This window comes from Anser anser (genome assembly GCF_964211835.1).
Source record: "Anser anser genome assembly, chromosome: Z".
Classification (NCBI taxonomy): domain Eukaryota; kingdom Metazoa; phylum Chordata; class Aves; order Anseriformes; family Anatidae; genus Anser; species Anser anser.
In genome coordinates this window covers 51,531,833-51,549,847 of record NC_139723.1, presented here as the reverse complement: position 1 = coordinate 51,549,847, position 18,015 = coordinate 51,531,833, and the positions used below count along the sequence as shown (strand labels likewise).

General features: G+C 38.5%; 1 protein-coding gene across 1 annotated transcript in view; it reads left to right on the top strand.

Annotated features, from left to right (window-relative positions):
• The window catches only part of LOC310889524 (ADAMTS-like protein 1), a 204,627-nt gene that overhangs the window by 88,535 nt on the left and 98,077 nt on the right, over positions 1–18,015 (top strand). The window contains exons 10-13 of the mRNA XM_083817104.1: positions 8,732–8,782; positions 11,717–11,921; positions 13,594–13,741; positions 17,636–17,720. Coding sequence (XP_083673230.1) covers positions 8,732–8,782; positions 11,717–11,921; positions 13,594–13,741; positions 17,636–17,720 — 489 coding nt within the window. The remainder of the gene's footprint in view (positions 1–8,731; positions 8,783–11,716; positions 11,922–13,593; positions 13,742–17,635; positions 17,721–18,015) is intronic.

Here is an 18,015-nt window from a genome sequence, read left to right as displayed (position 1 = left end):
CTATAATAAAGTTGTTTGTTTTTTTTCCTCAGTGATTTTCTCAAAACAAAAAACGTCTTTGAATTTTTTGAAACTAATGTCAGTAATGTCTGATCAGGTAGGAGACATAAATATGAATGTCTCAGAAAACATGATTGCCGAAAGAAGCAAATTAATATGGAACCTGTCTTTTAGATCCTCCATGGTATCAATGAGAAAACAATTTTATGTATTTTTTTTCTGTAAAGACTAAGCTGATTTTTTTTTTTCTTTCTTTTTTAAATACAGTTTTGAGTCAAGTATGCAATTTGCCTCTGAAATTTATTCTAAGGATATTTTCCATACTTTTCCCAATAATTTTAAATGACATGCTTAAATGTTAGGACAGACAATTGCATAGTACATGGAGGGAAAGAGAGAAAAAATAGCTGCTGGACAGATGTCAGGAAGTAAATTTTGTTTTATATAAGACATAGCAAGGCAAAGTTGTTGATATAAAAACCCTGAGGGGAAGGAGAGTCATTTAGAAGCACAGCTATGCCATCCCAGGGTACAGGCAGTAACAAAAGGAAATTGGCTTTTTGGAAACATCTTCACAGAGTGCCAAATTGAAAATGATTATTTTCAAAAGTGTCTTTAAAAAGAATTCAAGAATCAACAACACAGACAGAAAACCAGAGGAAATCTGTGGTAATTTCTGGAATCTCGGTGCTTTCTTACGGTCAGGAAGAGGGTAGGTGAAGCAGAACAACGGGGTTGGGACTATGAGTGAGGAGGCGTCTCAGCTCTGCAGTGCGTTTGCTGTGTGTCAGCCACTCTGCTCCTCCAGTATAAAATGAAGATGATAATTTTTTTTCCTGGCAAACCCAGTTTCAGTGAGGCATAGCTGATTAATGGTTGCTGACTGTTCTTATGATGTGTCAGTGAATGCCACAGAAAATAATTGTGGAAGACCACAGTGGCATTGAATAAAGCAACCAAGGGTTACTGTAGGAGGGGTTACATTACAATTTTCAGCAAAGGGCAGAGTGAAAGAAGAGATATAATGAATATCAGGACTATCATGTAAACCAGCAATGAGTTGTCTTTTTAGGCTTACTGCTCAGAAACTTTTTACATTATTGTGCTCATTATGGCAATAACTAACAATATTGCTGGCATTATAATTAGCAAAAAGAAAAATTGGAAAATTGGGGCTGAATGATTGTGGAAATAAAACCTTTTTTTTTTTTTTTTTTTTTTTGCAAACCCAGTTTTTCACATACTCAGAGGAGAAGCAGGTTACATCAACATTATCTAGTGTACCCCCTCTTCGATGTGGCAAAATCCAACATTTCAGGAGCTCAATGAGTTGCAAGTCTGAACTATCCAACACTTCACAGGGTGGAGAGTTTGGGGGAGGGATTTTGGCTGTCATCAGCTGGTATCTTCTATTGAAAGGTGAAAGGATTATTTTTCTGCTTTGAGAAAAAGTCTGTTTAGACTTGACTTAACTGGATGTGCTAAACACTTACACAGAACAAATCTCACACGCTGTAAACTGAACATACCATTCCTTTTATAATTCAAAAGCATTCCTCCAAAAAGAAATTTTCACAAAGATGTGAAAGGTTTTTATGCCACTCACCATTCTGTGATACCCTCTGGAGCAACATCATTTCTGCCTCTAGATTTCATCTTCATCTCTGAGGTCACGTTTCCAGCAACATTGTTCTGTGTTTTTACCAATGGGATCTATTGCTTATGTACTGCCTGTCTCTGCAACACATTCATGTGGGATTTTCTGAGTCACATAATTCTAATGATGTTTTTACCAGGACATTTCAATACTGTATAAAGACTTATACAGGCATCTTCAGCAAAGATTCTAATTTCATGCAGCAGCTGTCTCAAAAACTTCATATTAGCAAGCTTGTAACATGTGGGATTCTTTTTATCACTTTGCAGTAAATGCCGGTCTGATCTACACAGGCATAAATCCTAGTATTTACCCAGAGCACTATCTGTAAGCCTACTACCAGAAATAATGTTAGTACCTCTGGAAAAAAATAAAAATAAAAATTAAAATTAAAATTAAAAAAAAAGGAAAAATCTCTAGCTCAAGCAAAACTTTACACCCAATGATCTAAAAGAATTCTCAAACATGAATGGCTTGTGTAGTCCTGCAGCAAAACTGCAAACTCCTTTTCCTCCCATCAAAGTTTTTCTTTTGGCATTCTCACTTAACTATCACAGAACATTCTTACCTAACACCACATCTATCTGGTGCCAGAGGCAGGCCTGAGCAAAAAGAAACTTAAATTTAAATAAAATTTTACTTTTTTAATTGTTAATTTTTAGCTGATCTAACAAGAACAATGCAGTATAAGTCAAAGCACACAAAAGTATAGGATATTAATCCAGAGGATTGAGAAATCCCTTCATAGCATAAATCATCAGTAATCCTAATGTCCAATACACTTAGTGAAGTGAAAGTATATACAGTTTATTGGGCAAAAGTGTGCATGATAACTTTTATACACTTCATTCAAGAGAAAAAGAAGTAGCAATGAGTAAATATGTATGATTAAAAGGGCAACACTAAGTATCCTTTTAATCAGTAACAAAAGTCTCCTTACTTCATTACAAATTGGCAGCTGAAACAGAAAATTGCCAACTGTATAATTTTTAGCTTGTTAGCAACTTCTCTAACGGTATTAAAGTAGACAGCAATTAAGACACAAGTATTGCATCAGTGCAGTGTTCCTATTTTCACATTTCACATTTTTTTTACATTATTTTTGGAAAATGAATGAAACCAGAGTGCTGGTGTGTTTCTTAAAAGATGAGCAGCACTCTATGATTTACACAGTAGCAGCCATAGATCAGCAATGATGAGAGGGGTCTGAGATGTAATGACTCATTTATTGTTATTGCCCTCAAGTGAGACATATGAAAGATTTTAATTTTGTTTTGAATACTCTTTCACATAAAATATCCCACATTTACTGCAGATACTGGGCTTTTTGACAACATCCCAGCTTTTTGCATGGATGTAGGACACTGGTCATGACAATGCCCTTTCCAGATCTTTGCCTCAGGCAAATGGTCATTTCTGTGGATTTGCATTCTTACTTAAATTCTTAATTTGTTACAGGGGGTTTAGAAAGACTTTCTGTCTTGCAGTTTTGTCTGAACTTTGTTTGCCTCTAATTGCTGGATCTGGTCTGAATTTTCACAGCCAATCACGTACATATGAAAGTTCCTAAAAACAGAGAAGCTCATCAGCTAGAAACAGCAGTTCCATGGGGAGATGAGACATGAAGGTTTTAAAAACAGAAGGGGAGGGAAAAAAAAAAAAAAAAAAGGAAAAAAAAAAGAGGAAAAAAAGCCTTTTGCACCAGCATGGCTGAATTTGCATGTGCTAGAAACTAATACCAATAGATGACTGGTATTAGCAAAAAGTGTGCTGCCTGCAAATGAGAGAGCACAGTCAATGTCAGTCATTCCATTTGTAATTGTAAAGGGTGATACTTTGACAAGATAAAAAACTACAGAGGTACTACCTAAGCTCCCAGAGCCAAAGTCATACATTATGTACAGGAAATGGGGAAGAATTTTAGTATGCAAAAAACAGTTCAAAGCAGCAGGAAAGGAATCATTCGGTAAGTCTTTGGGAAGACTAAAGACTAAATTGGAACCAGTGATACATCAAGTAGAAATGGCAGCATATATGTCTCTAGATACAGATGTAGCTGAAGAATGAGCTGACAGCACTGGCAATGTTTTGATAGTTTTAACTAGGGTCAATTGAGTGCAAGAGTAGAGTAAAGATGAGTTGCAGGTACTCCCAATGCCTAAAGAAGCAATTTTATTCTCAAGACAAATAGACAAAAGCTAGAATTACTGGGTAGGGCAAAAGGCATTTAAATTAAGCTAGAAAATAATTTTGTCAGAACAGGTAGGGAGGGTGGGCCAGGAAGCATCCATCAGAGCATTAAAACACGTGAATAGTAGAGCAAATTCAGGGGATAATTTATATTAAAGAAAAATACAAAGGCAGAAACAAGCTGTTAGGATGCATCAGATAACAAACCACAAAGTGGGAAAATAGGTCTTGTACTGTAATAAATATCAGATACAGGTATCTGTCTGTCCAACATGAAGTTATAGGAAAACAATCTATTTTTGTTAAGTCCTAGAAGAGACCTGAACTACAGCAAGTAGTAAAATAGTCACTAAAAGACAGTGGATATCCCATTGTTAATAAAATTAATTTCTGTCCTTGTATCAATCATTCTTTATCCATACCACCATAAAATATTAAACAGAATATAAAAGGGAGAAAATTTTCAGAAACATTACAGTCGTGCTACAGGAAGGAAGCATTTTCACTGCTTCCAATTGATAACACCTATTTCAAGTTCTGTAAAGAAATTAGTCTTTAGCAACCTATGCTAGTGATAAGTAAACTATGTTTTTTAGAATTTCAAGTCTATATACCATGAAGAAGTCATTTATCATAAAGATGAGATACTGTGCTGAACAGACATACTGTCTAAAGTGTGAGGTTTCTAGAGGTTGACATAGAAGTATAGCTTTCTCAGCAATCCTTCATAAATTTAAGTAGGTTATTTAAATATCCATTGAGTCCATCTAAAAATGTTTAGGTAGTGAACATTGGCTTTCACCAGTCTACAAAATGCTAAGAATACATAAAAACATTAAAGACAAAATACATGGTGGTTCTTCAAGTTCCACACTGATTAAGTGTAATATCATGAACTAATTGTAAAGTGATCTATACCTAAAGGATTAAGCACAGTGATCAAGAAAACAAAAATGGAATTCATACTGGCTGAGAACTACAGTACCCACTACCTGCAAAATTAGGCATTCAAAAATAAATGTTGCCAGTAACTAAGGTTAGTAGATGTCATCAACCCTAGCTCTAAATAGAAATAGTGGTAATTTTACAGAGTAACACATGGAAAATCTTAACAGGTACCATATTGTTAAGTGTCTCAATATCTGTTTCTCAGGGCAGAAAGTGATCTTGTAGCAAAAGGTGATAACATCTCACTGTGGTATCTTCACTGAGCACTGTGCAAGGAGGGTGCAGTGTCACACACCTTAGTGCCAGGATTTGTAGTGTTAAATTGGAGACTTTTTCACAAGCCTGTCCAGTGATAATCACAATTCTCTGGGGGTTTCTGGCTTGGATGCTAAACCCATGCCTTATATGAAGAACTTTTTCAGGTCTTCCAAGTGTTCCCTCCCTTTCACTTCATGAATTAGCTGTCCACAACCAGCTTACCTGCTTCAACTTTTTATTATTATCTGCCAATTGCTGTTAATATCCTAAGCACACTTCAGGCTGTTTCTTAGATGGTATAGCCCCTGCCCTAATCATTGATTCTCAAGTCTAGTACATTTCAGCAAATGCCTAAACCTTCAGTGTATGAGTCCCCAAGAGGAAGTAGGAGGAGGTGTTCCAGTCAATAGGGAGTGTGGGCAGCCCTGCTCAGACCCCCATGCCTGGCTCAGCTCAGCGGGCTCCTGACCCAAGAGCTGTGGGCATGAAGGAGAGGGAGGCAGAAAGGGCTGTCCAAGAGAGAATCATCGGGGAGCTACAGGAGAAAGGCGACTGAGCCTGCCGTTTGTGCTAAGGGGTTAGCTGGAGGAGGAGATGGAGCTACAAAGGAAGACAGCACTGAACATGACTTTCAAGGAAAGCTGCTGCAGGCACCCGTCCCAGGGGAAAGCCAAATGTTTGCGGAGATGGCAGACCTGGCTGCTGCACACCCACCTCTGGCATGTGGAGTTCCTGTTCCAGCTGGACATATGCCTTGGAAGAGCAATTGTACTGAAGCTGCCAGCACTCAGGAGGAAAACAAACACATCTGTAGAGTATGTGACACAGCTTGTAGGTCAAAGAGACATGAGAGATTTCAGGCATGAGAGACACAACAAGTCTTCAAAATTGCTTCATGCTCCTGCTCCTGCCAGAGCAAGTTTTTTCTGGGTGTTGTGTGAATTAGTCCTGTCTGCTACTCCCACATCAGCCAGAAATTTCAGTATAGTAGGAGAACTATTATTTGCTCTGCTCTTTTAGCACATTATACTCATCGCATTGTCTGAGTAATGAACAGTGGTCAAATCCTGTATCCTAGATCTCTTCTGTATTTTTGTAGGATTATGATGGATTGATAGGTTCATGGAATTTAAGCCACTCTGTCCATTTAAAAAGTACATGATTCACCACAGTCACACGTGTGGGTTTTGTTTTCTTTTTTTATAGTCCACTTAGGTCTGCTTTTTTTGTGTGTGCAAACAAACAAAACCAATAAGACTAGCTAATAAAAATCCAGTTGCCATTAATGGTACAATTCCCATCTGCTGTTCTGTTGTATCTTCAAGTTGATGTTCAAAGTCATAAATCTAAATTTTGTGTGTTAGTGTGAGGGTCTTTTTCTCTATTGTGACCATATGGCTTACCTTGCTGGGAATCACCATCTTGCAGTAGTAATATGAGAGCCTTTGGCAGCCTCTCACATGCACAAGGACAGTGTCAATAATCCTTTGGAGCTTTATACCATTTACAGAAATGCAATTTATGTATGCAGAATTCTTTGAGGGTAAGCCTTTCCAATGACAATATTAATTTAGTGCCTTGTAAATGTTATTTAATCTTCACAACAGTGTTTGGACGTGGTACAGTTATTTCCACTGGAATGGCCTTGGATATTATGCATTGTAATGCATGTAGACCTGGATTATGCATACAGACTGTGTTTATTAGAAAGACAACATTTCTCACTGCAATGAGAGAGAAATGTTTTGAAATGTCTTTCTTTCTTAGGCAGTAGATGCTTTTATAGTATAATTATTGCATTTCTGAACTTGGTATATTAATCTTTTTTCCAACCATTCCTCAGCAAGCTGATGATCTGGGAAGTGCAAGAGGCTTCGGAGTGCTCAGAGAACTCAGCAGCAGTGGTAGGGCAGTCGGGGAAACAGCACAGATTCCCAAAAGCATCAAAAAAGAAAAAGAAATCTATTTCTCACTTTTGCAGGCATTTACCAGTCAGTCTAAGTCTGAACTAAGTCTGAAGACTTTCTTGCTGGCCATTGCATAAGTGATACATTTGTCTTTTCCAAAGTTTCCCAATACCAGATCTGTCTGCCCTATATTTTTAGTTTTTGTGGAGATGGGCAGCTCTCTGTAGATACAAATATCTTGTAGACCAGCACAGAGGACTCCTGTGACTGCAAAGGTTGCTAACCTGAGAAGGAGCTGTTCATAATTCATCACACACTCCCAGGGCTTCTGTGTCTTTCCGTGCTTTAGCTGGAAAATTCCAGCACACTGACCTAATGCTGACTCTTCACTGTGAAAACACAATGGGATCCATTCTCCTATCACAGTCAAATTGCCCATAAAAACGCTGTTGACTGAAAGAAGACTTAGCATGTCAAGTCTCCTTTGAATGCTTAGACCACTTTTCAGGGAACTGTTTTGAGGATGGGGAATACTTTCTCCCTTCCCTGTCCTTTGCTCTCTTCTCCTTACAGAAATGCACAGCAACATACATATAATCTCTTTTCTATATAAGGCTCTCAAACACCACCCTCATTCTTTTCAGCCAGTTTCCTCTCATTCTTACTTGTGTAGGGACATGCTCTCTATTCTACTACAAAAGGCATTCACTCTGATAGTTCTGTCCACCTGCACCATCTAAGTCCACTGTTGCACACTGGCTCTGATGAAGCTGTCTTATGAGGTGCTCTGGGATCATGTTTCACATTAATAGACATGCCTAGTAATTGGGAGAGGATGTGGGAAGAAAGTTACTCTGTCAGAATCTATAAAAAGTGCAGACAAAGTATGAAATTCCAGGCTAGCAATTCAGTGAGTCCTTGGAGTTGCCAATATGTCAAGTGATATCCATCTCACACGTTATGGGCATGATAATGGTTCAGATAATTACTAATTTTGATCTGCACTATTGCCTGTTATAAAAGATGTTATATGCTTTACATGTTATGCTAATTACATTTTAGCTAACCAAGCCAATCAGTCATGTCAGTGCCAAAGAAAAAATAGCAATCCCTGACATGTTACTCTTCTCTCCAGTTCCTTCTGGCTTCCAGTAAAGCTCAAATAATGAGACAGGTTCTGAAGATGAATGAAATGCAACAGATTTAAAGTGGAGAGACATGAATTGCAGATTTGTTTACTTGCACTGTAGTATTCTCAGTTTCTAATCCCAGCCCCGCTTAAAGCAGACATTTTATCTGAAGGGCAGAAACAACCATATAATAGCTAAAAAAGGGTTTGATCTAGAGCTCTCTGAAACAGACAGTTCTCCTATTATCTTCAGTGACTTTGGATCCAAACTCTAAGAAAGTATTACATGTAGATTCTTTTTTCTTTATGGCAGATAGTCACCTTAGAAATTTAAGTAATATTTGAACAGTTCATTTGGATCATTTGTGTTAATAGGTTGGCTCTTAGTCAAAGAATAGTATCTTCATAAAAATAAAGTAGCAATTGGTGTTTTGATCTTTGAATGCTTTGGAAACTGTTGGATGAAAGCAAAAGTTTTAAATGTGAAACTGAGGTAAAATATCTTCTTTGTTATGTTTTATAGAGAGAGAGAGAGATATAATATTGTGAAGAAAAAAAATAAATTGTATAATGTAATCATTTAGTGTTTATTTTATTATGTGTACCTTCTACTCAGAGGGTTGGCATTATTGTTCCTAACAGTGATGGATACAAGCAGATCATGCCCTATGACCTCTACCATCCCCTTCCTCGGTATGTAAAACAATCAACCAGATGGTAGGATTAACTAATACATTTACAGCTTTTTTAGTCTTCTCTGTATTTCTGCTTTGCTCTCAAATCAAGATAACAGATGTGTCTTTCCTCTTGCTCTGAATGCTGCACGTTAACCTGCAGATGTTCAGGCACTAACCTGTTATAAATTCTATTGCTGCAGAGCTGAAACGGTATTCTAGCTGAAGCAGTAATGTAGCTTTATTAAGTGTATGGTCCCTTTCTTTCTCTCTCTCCCCCCACCCATCCCCACCCTACCCATCCCTCCATCTTCTTTCTCACCTTTCCTTTTCCCTCCCTTTATTCACCTCTGAACAGGACTGTGATCTGTGGCTTTGCAATGAACCATCAGCTCTCTCTCTCTGACAGTGCTGTTTCCTGCATGCTTATAAATTGTGAAATTTTCATTTTAGACAGCATTTGTGATATGTCCTGATCCAGCAAACCAATGCTAATGCCTTCCCAGGGGCATTAATCCATTGGCTCCTCTGAGAACTCAGAGATCAGGGACAGGAATAGGGTCAAGGCCTGGTGTATGTTATTTAATATCTCACAATTAAAATGTCTTTAATGTAAGACGTGAGATTCTTATGAAAATAATTACCTGAGTAATTACTTTTAAAACAGTTAATAAGGCTTGTGCTGATAAAAATGCTGAAGGAGAATAACCTGTTGGGTTTGAAACACTGCCTGGACATGCAGTGATACTGTGCTTTGTTTCTTCCTTTTTTAATTTATTGTGTTCCATAGTATCATGCCACAGGGGGAAAAAAAAAAAAAAAAGGAAAAAAAAAAGCCTCCTTGGTAACACGTTAGTCTCAGCTTGGTGAAGAAATCATACACAGACCACAGTGAGTGGCTAATGGAAGACACAGCCACAGATCAGTTCTCTCAGAGACAGAGACAGCAGACACTGAACAGAATATGAGGTTGGCACAAGAGAGGGCTAAGCCAGAAGGACAAAATATGTCCTTCCTCCCAACCTGCAGAGTTTAGGAAAAATAAAAAATAAAAATAAAAAAAATCCCCCAAACCAACCAACCAACCTAACATACACACACACACACAAAAGTACTTGTCTGTTAGTGGCACCTAATATCAGGGGCAGAGGAGAATGACAAACACTCCTGGAGAAGTAGAGACAAAATTTGGGAAAGAGTTTTTGCAAGATTTCCCTATTTATCCCTCTGCCTTGAATTTTGTCACCAAGGAAAGGTACAGTTCAGTAGATACAGTGCTTACTTTAATGCATTACCATTTCCTCCCACAGATCCTCAGCATTGCACCCCTTGTAACTCAGAAGGAGCTGTGACTCCTTCTTGAAGAGCTGTACGGCAGAGAAAACTTTTAGCTTTCTGTCTTATGTTCATATAAAACCGAAAGACCAAACTGCTGGCCAAGATTTAAGCTGATTTGTATTGCCAAGGTTGCACAAGGCATCCAGCAGCCTGTCCCAGTGACTCCATGGAATTCCAGCCACAGCGCTCCTATGCCTACCTCAGGCTGGTGGCAGGAGTTTCTGCTGCTTCCAAATTTCAGTTTGAGACTTCTTCATTTAGATTTTTGGTATTTAGAAACCTTAGCTGGGAAAGTTGTCCAGAAGAGCATATTTGTCCAGAGGTAGCATATTTGAATTAAAAATGTTGTCCATTTACCCATTAATGACATACAGAGCTTATGCAGAACACATGATGATGGATAAGACATGGTGTAAATGTGGTTTGACCACTTCTGTGTGGTACGTCATAGAATTAGTCAGTGGATTTGCCATTCATAAACAGCTATTAATATAAACCATTTCACAGAGGGTTTTACTGCACTTTCAGCCATTAGCCAGCTGTGGGTAGTGCTTAAATGTGCTAGAGCTGGTCAGAATAAGATGGGTTGATATGATGAAAAGTCAGAGGGAAAGTATTTTTCATTTTGTTTAACAATTTTGGTGATCCTTTAAGGGTTACTTAAAAATAATTCCTTTGTTGTGATTAGGAAGAAAAAAAGTCAAAAAATGAAAAATTGTGACCAAAATCAATCTTTCAAATATTCTTTTAAATTTTCTTGTCAAAAGGAATAGCCACACTCATGACTGTCATGGCAGTAGTCCTGTGTCCTCTCTGTGACAGTGGTTTGAATATGAGAGAGGAAATACCGGTCTGCATTTTATGCAAACAGATATACACACATATAAAATGATACATACATTAATGTATATGCATCATTGTAAAAAAAAAAGATTGTTCTCATAAGTAAGTATGCATGACTTTTCAGAACATATGCATTGTTCTGGGAATTTGTCATTACATTTTCAAATGGCACCTGTTGAGAAAAGATGGTTTCTGAATTCCTCCCACTGTCTCAGATGTAAAGAAACAAGGCCTATGTGGTCTATATCATGTAACCTGTCAGTATAGCCTCCTCTTCTCTTCTTTGATAATTTCCACTAATCCTTTTTTTTTTTTTTTTTCCCTCAACTCAGTTGTTTTGCCCAAAAAAAACACTTCTTTTTCCCTGTATATTCTAGCAAAAGGAACATCATAAGTTCAGGAGCTTACTGACCCTCTAGTAATATGTAACAAAGACTTCTCAGAATCTGGCAAGTTGTGGAGTTATGATAATCCCATCAATTAAATAAAAGGAATCAATTTAAAAGTATTTAGAGTTTCTATGGTAGTAGTTATGGGTTTAGTGGAGAGAGGAAGTTTCACATTACTAGTCTGTGACTTAAAGACAGCACCCATTGGAGTCCTTTGTAGTTATCACCATTTATAAAACACGTATGTGCAATTTTTACTGATGGTAACCAGAAATAAAAGAAAACCAACTGCAGTTAACAGTTTATGCGTTTGTGGGGCTGTGATGGGATCAGCAAGGGTTCCTTTTCCTAACACCTCTCTGTTACATTTTGCTTTTTCCCAGGTGGGAAAGTACACCCTGGACTGCCTGTTCTTCCTCCTGTGGAGGGGGCATTCAAAGCCGCAGTGTCTCATGTGTGGAGGAAGACATTCAAGGGCATATTAGCCCTGTGGAAGAATGGAAATGCATGTATACTCCGAAGATGCCTGTTGTCCAACCTTGCAATATATTTGACTGCCCAAAGTGGCTTGCTCAGGAGTGGTCACCGGTAATGAGTTTCGCTTTGATGGTTTTGTATTTACTGTATTAAGAATACATCTTTTAATCAGATAATAATGCTAATAGTTTAGTAAGCATGCTGAATTAGTAACTTTCATTATTTTCCTGCCTCGTTACCATGACCTCTGTTTCAATGATGCTATTTGTCTATCTACAAAGTAAATACTGAGGTTTAGTGTATTAATAGGATTAGTGTGATTAACGAGAATGAAGAATAAATCAGATTTGTAATACTGATTTGTGATCCTCTACTAACAATAGACTGAGAACATGAATGAAATGCACAAAACAAAAGCAGTAAGCTATTTGTGAACATGACATCCTGATCTCCAAATTGGAGAGAGATGAATTTGAAGGGTGGGCCATTCAGTGGATAAGAAATTGGCTGGATGATTGCACCCAGAGAGTGGTGGTCAATGGCTCTATGTCCAGGTGGAGGCCAGTGACGAATGGTGTACCTCAGGGGTCTGTCTTGGGACTGGTGCTGTTTAATATCTTTATCAATGACGTAGTGGGATTGAGTGCACCCTCAGCAAGTTTGCAGACAACACCAAGCCGAGTGGTGTAGTCGATACAACAGAAGGAAGGGAAGCCATCCAAAGGGACCTGGACAGGCTGGAGAAGTGGGCCCATGTGAACCTAATGAGGCTCAACAAGTCCAAATGCAAGGTGCTGCACCTGGGTCGGGCCAATCCCAGACTTGAGCACAGACTGGCAGAAGAACTCACTGAGAGCAGCCCTGCAGAGAAGGACTTGGGGGTTCTGGTGGATGAAAGGCTCGACATGAGCCAGCAGTGTGCGCTTGCAGCCCAGCAGGCCAACTGTGTCCTGGGCTGCATCAACAGAGGGGTGGCCAGCAGGGAGAGAGAGGTAATTCTTCCCCTCTACTCTGCCCTTGTGAGGCCCCACTTGGAGTGCTGCGTCCAGGTCTGGGGCCCCCAGCACGTGAAGGATGTTGATCTTTTAGAGTAGGTCCAGAGGAGTGCCACAAAGATGATCAGAGGGCTGGAGCACCTCTCCTATGAAGACAGCTGGGGCTGTTCAGCCTGAAGAAGAGAAGGCTCCAGGGAGACCTCATTGCACCTTTTCAATACTTAAAGAGAGCTTACAAAAAGGATGGAGAGGGAGGTGAAAACATGATGTACCTTATCATAAATAATAAATAAATAAATAAATAAATAAAGACTTAATTGTCTGAGGGAAGAAAGGCTAAATAGTTTCCCATTCTGTTTGGTGCTATGTTTCAAAATAGCTGTGTCACCCCTGTTAACCCATAAGCTCCAATACTTTGTTTAAGCAAAGCAGAGTGGCTCCAGGTGAAGTTGACAGGGTGTTACTGAGCAAATCCAATCTGGGATGGATGGCCACAAGCCAAGTATCCAGTGCTGGGAGTGTGACACAGAAAAAAAAAAATGTTCCACAGGCTAAATGTCTAAACCAAATAAACGTGCAGAACACAAAGGCAAATATATATGCCAATTTTATGCCTAATCTTTAACTACCAAATATTATGAATAATTTATGATCAGGGTTGAGTGTTTCTGTATCATGTTTTGACCTCTGCTGTACATGTACTTCTGTTGCACATTCCCTTTTTATTTGTCACACTCATGGCCTACCGCAATCATTGCCTCATTCCTCCTTTTATTTCCTTTTTCCAGTGCACTGTGACCTGTGGGCAAGGGCTCAGATACCGTGTGGTTCTTTGCATTGATCACAGAGGGATGCATACAGGAGGCTGTAGCTCTAAAACAAAGCCACACATAAAAGAAGAATGCATTGTACCCACTCCTTGCTACAAACCCAAAGGTAATGAGAGAAAGATTCTCATAAAGTTTTCAGCATTTTTCCATGTTGAGCAATTTTGTTTTGTCATTAGTAGCACTGTTGCCACCTGCACTGAATCCTGAATTTTCACATTTAAGGCCTGCCATTCCTGTTCCAGTTTGCCTGCTAGCCAGGTAGAGTGAATGCTGGCTCTTCATTCTTATAAGCTCTAGGGTTTTGTTAATTTGTGATCCAGCAAGCAAAAATACATGTAAATTTGACCACAGTGTAAGCAGTTTAAACCACATTGATCATATCAAAGCTAAACTTATACTGTATTCTAAAGGAATTAAATATGTAAATAACATTCAAATTAGATAAACGTAGCCATAATTTTAAAGAGCCTGTTCACAACTTGGATGCTTAAATCAGACAGAAGCAAGCATTGTGTATTGCACCATGAAGTTCCTCTTACTAGCAAGGCTGCAAAAATACTTGAAGCATCTTTATACAAGGGGGACTCACAATCGGTATGGTTTCTTGACTTGGGCCCCATAGAGAGTAAGATTGGGGTAAATTCCCCACAGTTTATTGAGAGAAGGACAAACTTCTCGAGCCCTTTGGATGTTCTTATGGGATAGAAGTCCCATCAGTCCTGGAGACTAGGTAAATGGGCAATGGCCAGTAGCACCAGTCCCAAGAATTTGTTTCCACAGGTATATCAGTGTGTATGTGTTTGTATGTATATACATCTCTATTGATGAAACCTTTTTGTGTCTGTACCTTCAGTAATTTATGGTAATTTCTGGGCTCCAGCAATGTAGTTGAACTTAATTAGAGACTTAAACTCCAACATAAGAAAAAATCAATTCCTTCTGAAAAATGAATTGCTGGTCCATATTAAGAACCTTTATTATGAAGTGACCTGCGACTTCATACTGATCCGAGGTGGAAAAGTGAAATTTGGAATTGTAGTTTCTGTGCTCACTGGCCTGTATTAGACAAGCTTGTCAAGCTGCAATGTTTCAGTCTGTCTGGAACATGGGAATTCACTGCATCTACCAGCCACCCAGTGGCAAAACCCAGATGCAGAGCCTCAGGGGAGCAATGGGTGTGTTTACACTGCACACTGCTGGACAACATGAGCTCAGTCAGCCCATGTTCCGGGATGAATAAAAGGCTCGTGCTGGCTGCGCTAGCATGACTCTCAGATGCAGTGGGCTTGGGCTCAGTCAAACAGCCACATTTATGGGGCTTTATCTGTTTATAATGTTCAGATCCCAAGTAAAGCAAACTCCTGTTTGCCTGCAGCTTGCAGTGTAAGCAAAATGCAGTAAGACGCCAAAAATCAGGTGGTGTATACCACCCACAACTGACTTCTGCCTATGGAACCTGGGAAAAGCTGCAAGACCAGCTAGGAAAGCTATGCTTGCCTGCATCAAGAAGACTCTTCCAATGGGATTTGTCTGGGAACAAATGGCAGTTGTACATGTCTGCTTGCTGGAAGCAGACTCTTGCAACAGAGTGGCATCTTCACCCTAGATGAATTCTTGTGGTGCACCTTGTAGTACATACATCATTAGTATCCGGTTGTAGGTGGTTATTTCTTTCTCCCATCTTTTCCCATGGGATGGAAGGCTCTACGTGAAGAATACTGTTTTGATTGGGTTTAATTTTACGCTTCTCTTGGTTCTGCAATTCTCTCTCAGTTCTTCCTCCATAATGAAGGTGGTAATATTTGAAGACCCATGTAACTGAGGGCTATATCATGCTTTCAGAAGAGAACTGGACCAGACATTCTCCAGAGGTCTCTTCCAATCCAAATTATCCCATTTATATGATGGAAACTTGTAATTTTTATGTCATGAATCTAGCATTATATATTTAAAGCAGTGGTTGTAGTAAAGTACCTCACTTCTGTTGAATGTGTTAATCTTAGCACGTTTTTTCCTTCTGGAGCTGGATTAAAATAAAGCAGGAAAACAATGTTCCTAGCTGATTAAAATATCAAAACAAAAACTGTGGAATACACTTTTACTTTAATGCACTGTGCTAAAGAAAATCAAAATACAAATAGTTGATGTTATTTATTTCATTTTAGTTTATTCAAGCACTCTGTTTTACACCAATAATGGGAAAAAAGGATAACCCTGGATTAAGAAATGATTTTCAATTTTAATAGAGAATGTGCATTCATGTAATAGAACTTTATGTATAATATAGGATTTAAGTGTTTTTCACTGGAACTCTCTTACAAAAACAGAGATTTTACCTTAATCTCCAAAATTAAAATGTCTTCAGTAGTTTATGTTAGGAGTGTTGTTTTTTGTTTTTTTTTTTGTCTAAACACACTGTATAACATCAACATTTCTGATCCTCCAAATCATTTTACAATGTAGATTATAATTGACTTTATCTGTCTCTCCTGTTGAATACACACCTCTAAAAAAGAAATCTTATTTAAAAAGTCATGTAGCAGACAACTGTACATGAGAGCTTTTGCTTTTTACAAGCACTTGCATCCAAGGAAAAAAAGTGTAGAAGCAAGATCTGGCTTTCCAAAACCCATAAAACAAGCTGCAATGCATATAAATAGAAATATCTCCTACATTTTTTGGATAACAAAAGTGGTAAAATATGGATTAAACTAAGAGCTGTGCTGGCAAATATTCATCCTCAAATGGCACTAATAAATATGTTAGAGTAAGAACTTGGCAAGCTATTTCTGGGAGACAGGCATAGTAACTATATTACTGTCCCTTTTTTTCCCGGCTAATATCTTGCTCCAAGAAAAGCTGCAGTAGCTGTGAAATCAAGTTGTAAATTATTGTTCCTCGATGATACATCTAACAGTTTGGAAATTTCATGTACATATATGAAAAGGTCATTCTTATCCACAACAAAGTTACAGAAAATTCTCAAATATTCTAAATGACATTAATCTGCTCCTATTGGCAAATAAATATCTACACATTATCTAAACTTGAAAGGCTTATGTGGCTTGTGAATGGCAAATAAGCCTAGCCCTTGTTCTCTTTAGTGGTCTGAATTTCACTCTGTTTTATTTGTGTTTTTACCCTGATCCTGGCCCAAAACATTTTTGTTAAAATGCAGAGCTCATTTTCAAATTATGGTGCCAAATTTGCTCTTACTTTATACTCCTGTAGAGCTAAAACAGCTCCACTGCCTTCAGCTGAAATGCTCCACTTTGACACTGCATGAGAGTGGAATTTGGCTCAAAAAATGGAATGGCCCTGCACTCACCAGAACAGAGCAACTCTTTATGTTGTGTGCATATCCTGGAGGGGAGAAAAAGCAGCTCCACTGTTTTCCATCAGAAATGACAGAAAAAGTATCAAGCTCGTTTTTTAAATCCACACAGCCGATGAACTGATAAAGTTGAAAAGTATAGCTTGACCATTTTATTACAGTTTCTCTGGGTTTTGTGGTATCACTCATCAAATCAGGATTTTCTTCCTTTTTGCAATCTATCAAAAACAAGATTAATGTGTCTTCTGAAGTTCTAAAATTCAAGAGTGAGCACAAGGAGTTTATACCTTTTGCCTTCACAGCTTTCAATGAAGGGTCATTACACTTGCAAGTCTGACTCCAAAAAAATACTTTTAAATATGCCTAGTTTTGTAGCCCAGTTGTGTGTTCTGAAATATGACTTAATTCACCTTAGAACACCATAGCGTTTTTAGCTGCAATAATAAACTATCTGGTCATATAACTAATCTTGTGAGCTTTATAATCCAGGGCACAACTCCATAATAAGAACTCCATAATTCTGTCCCTTGTCCCTTTTCTCTTGTGCTCAGCCTCCATGTGAATGAAGATACACATGAGGCTTACTCAGTGAGAGAGGAGAGGCAGGCACACATAGGAGCACTGCTGCATGGTTTTTGTTTTGATGTGCTTGTGTTTGTTCTGTAGAGAAACTTCCTGTGGAAGCAAAGTTGCCATGGTACAAACAGGCTCAAGAGCTGGAAGAAGGAGCAGTGGTGTCTGAAGAACCATCGTAAGTCTTAAAAAAATTTTCACAACAGTTCCTTGTGAGATGAGGATCTGGAGCTGAACTGACGTGGTGGAAATTAGTGCACTTAAGGCTGTGTCACATTTAAGTATGAAGAGGCACAGTTTAAGAGGACAAATGCAGACTGAATTTGAATAAATATATGCATGTTTTATTTAAGGTCATTTACAATAATATTATAGTGTGAGTCTGTCTACCTAAAGTAGTTATATGGTGCACAACACCATTGTGTCTCAGCACCTCAGCACCTTTATTTATCATCACAATAGTCCTGTGAAAT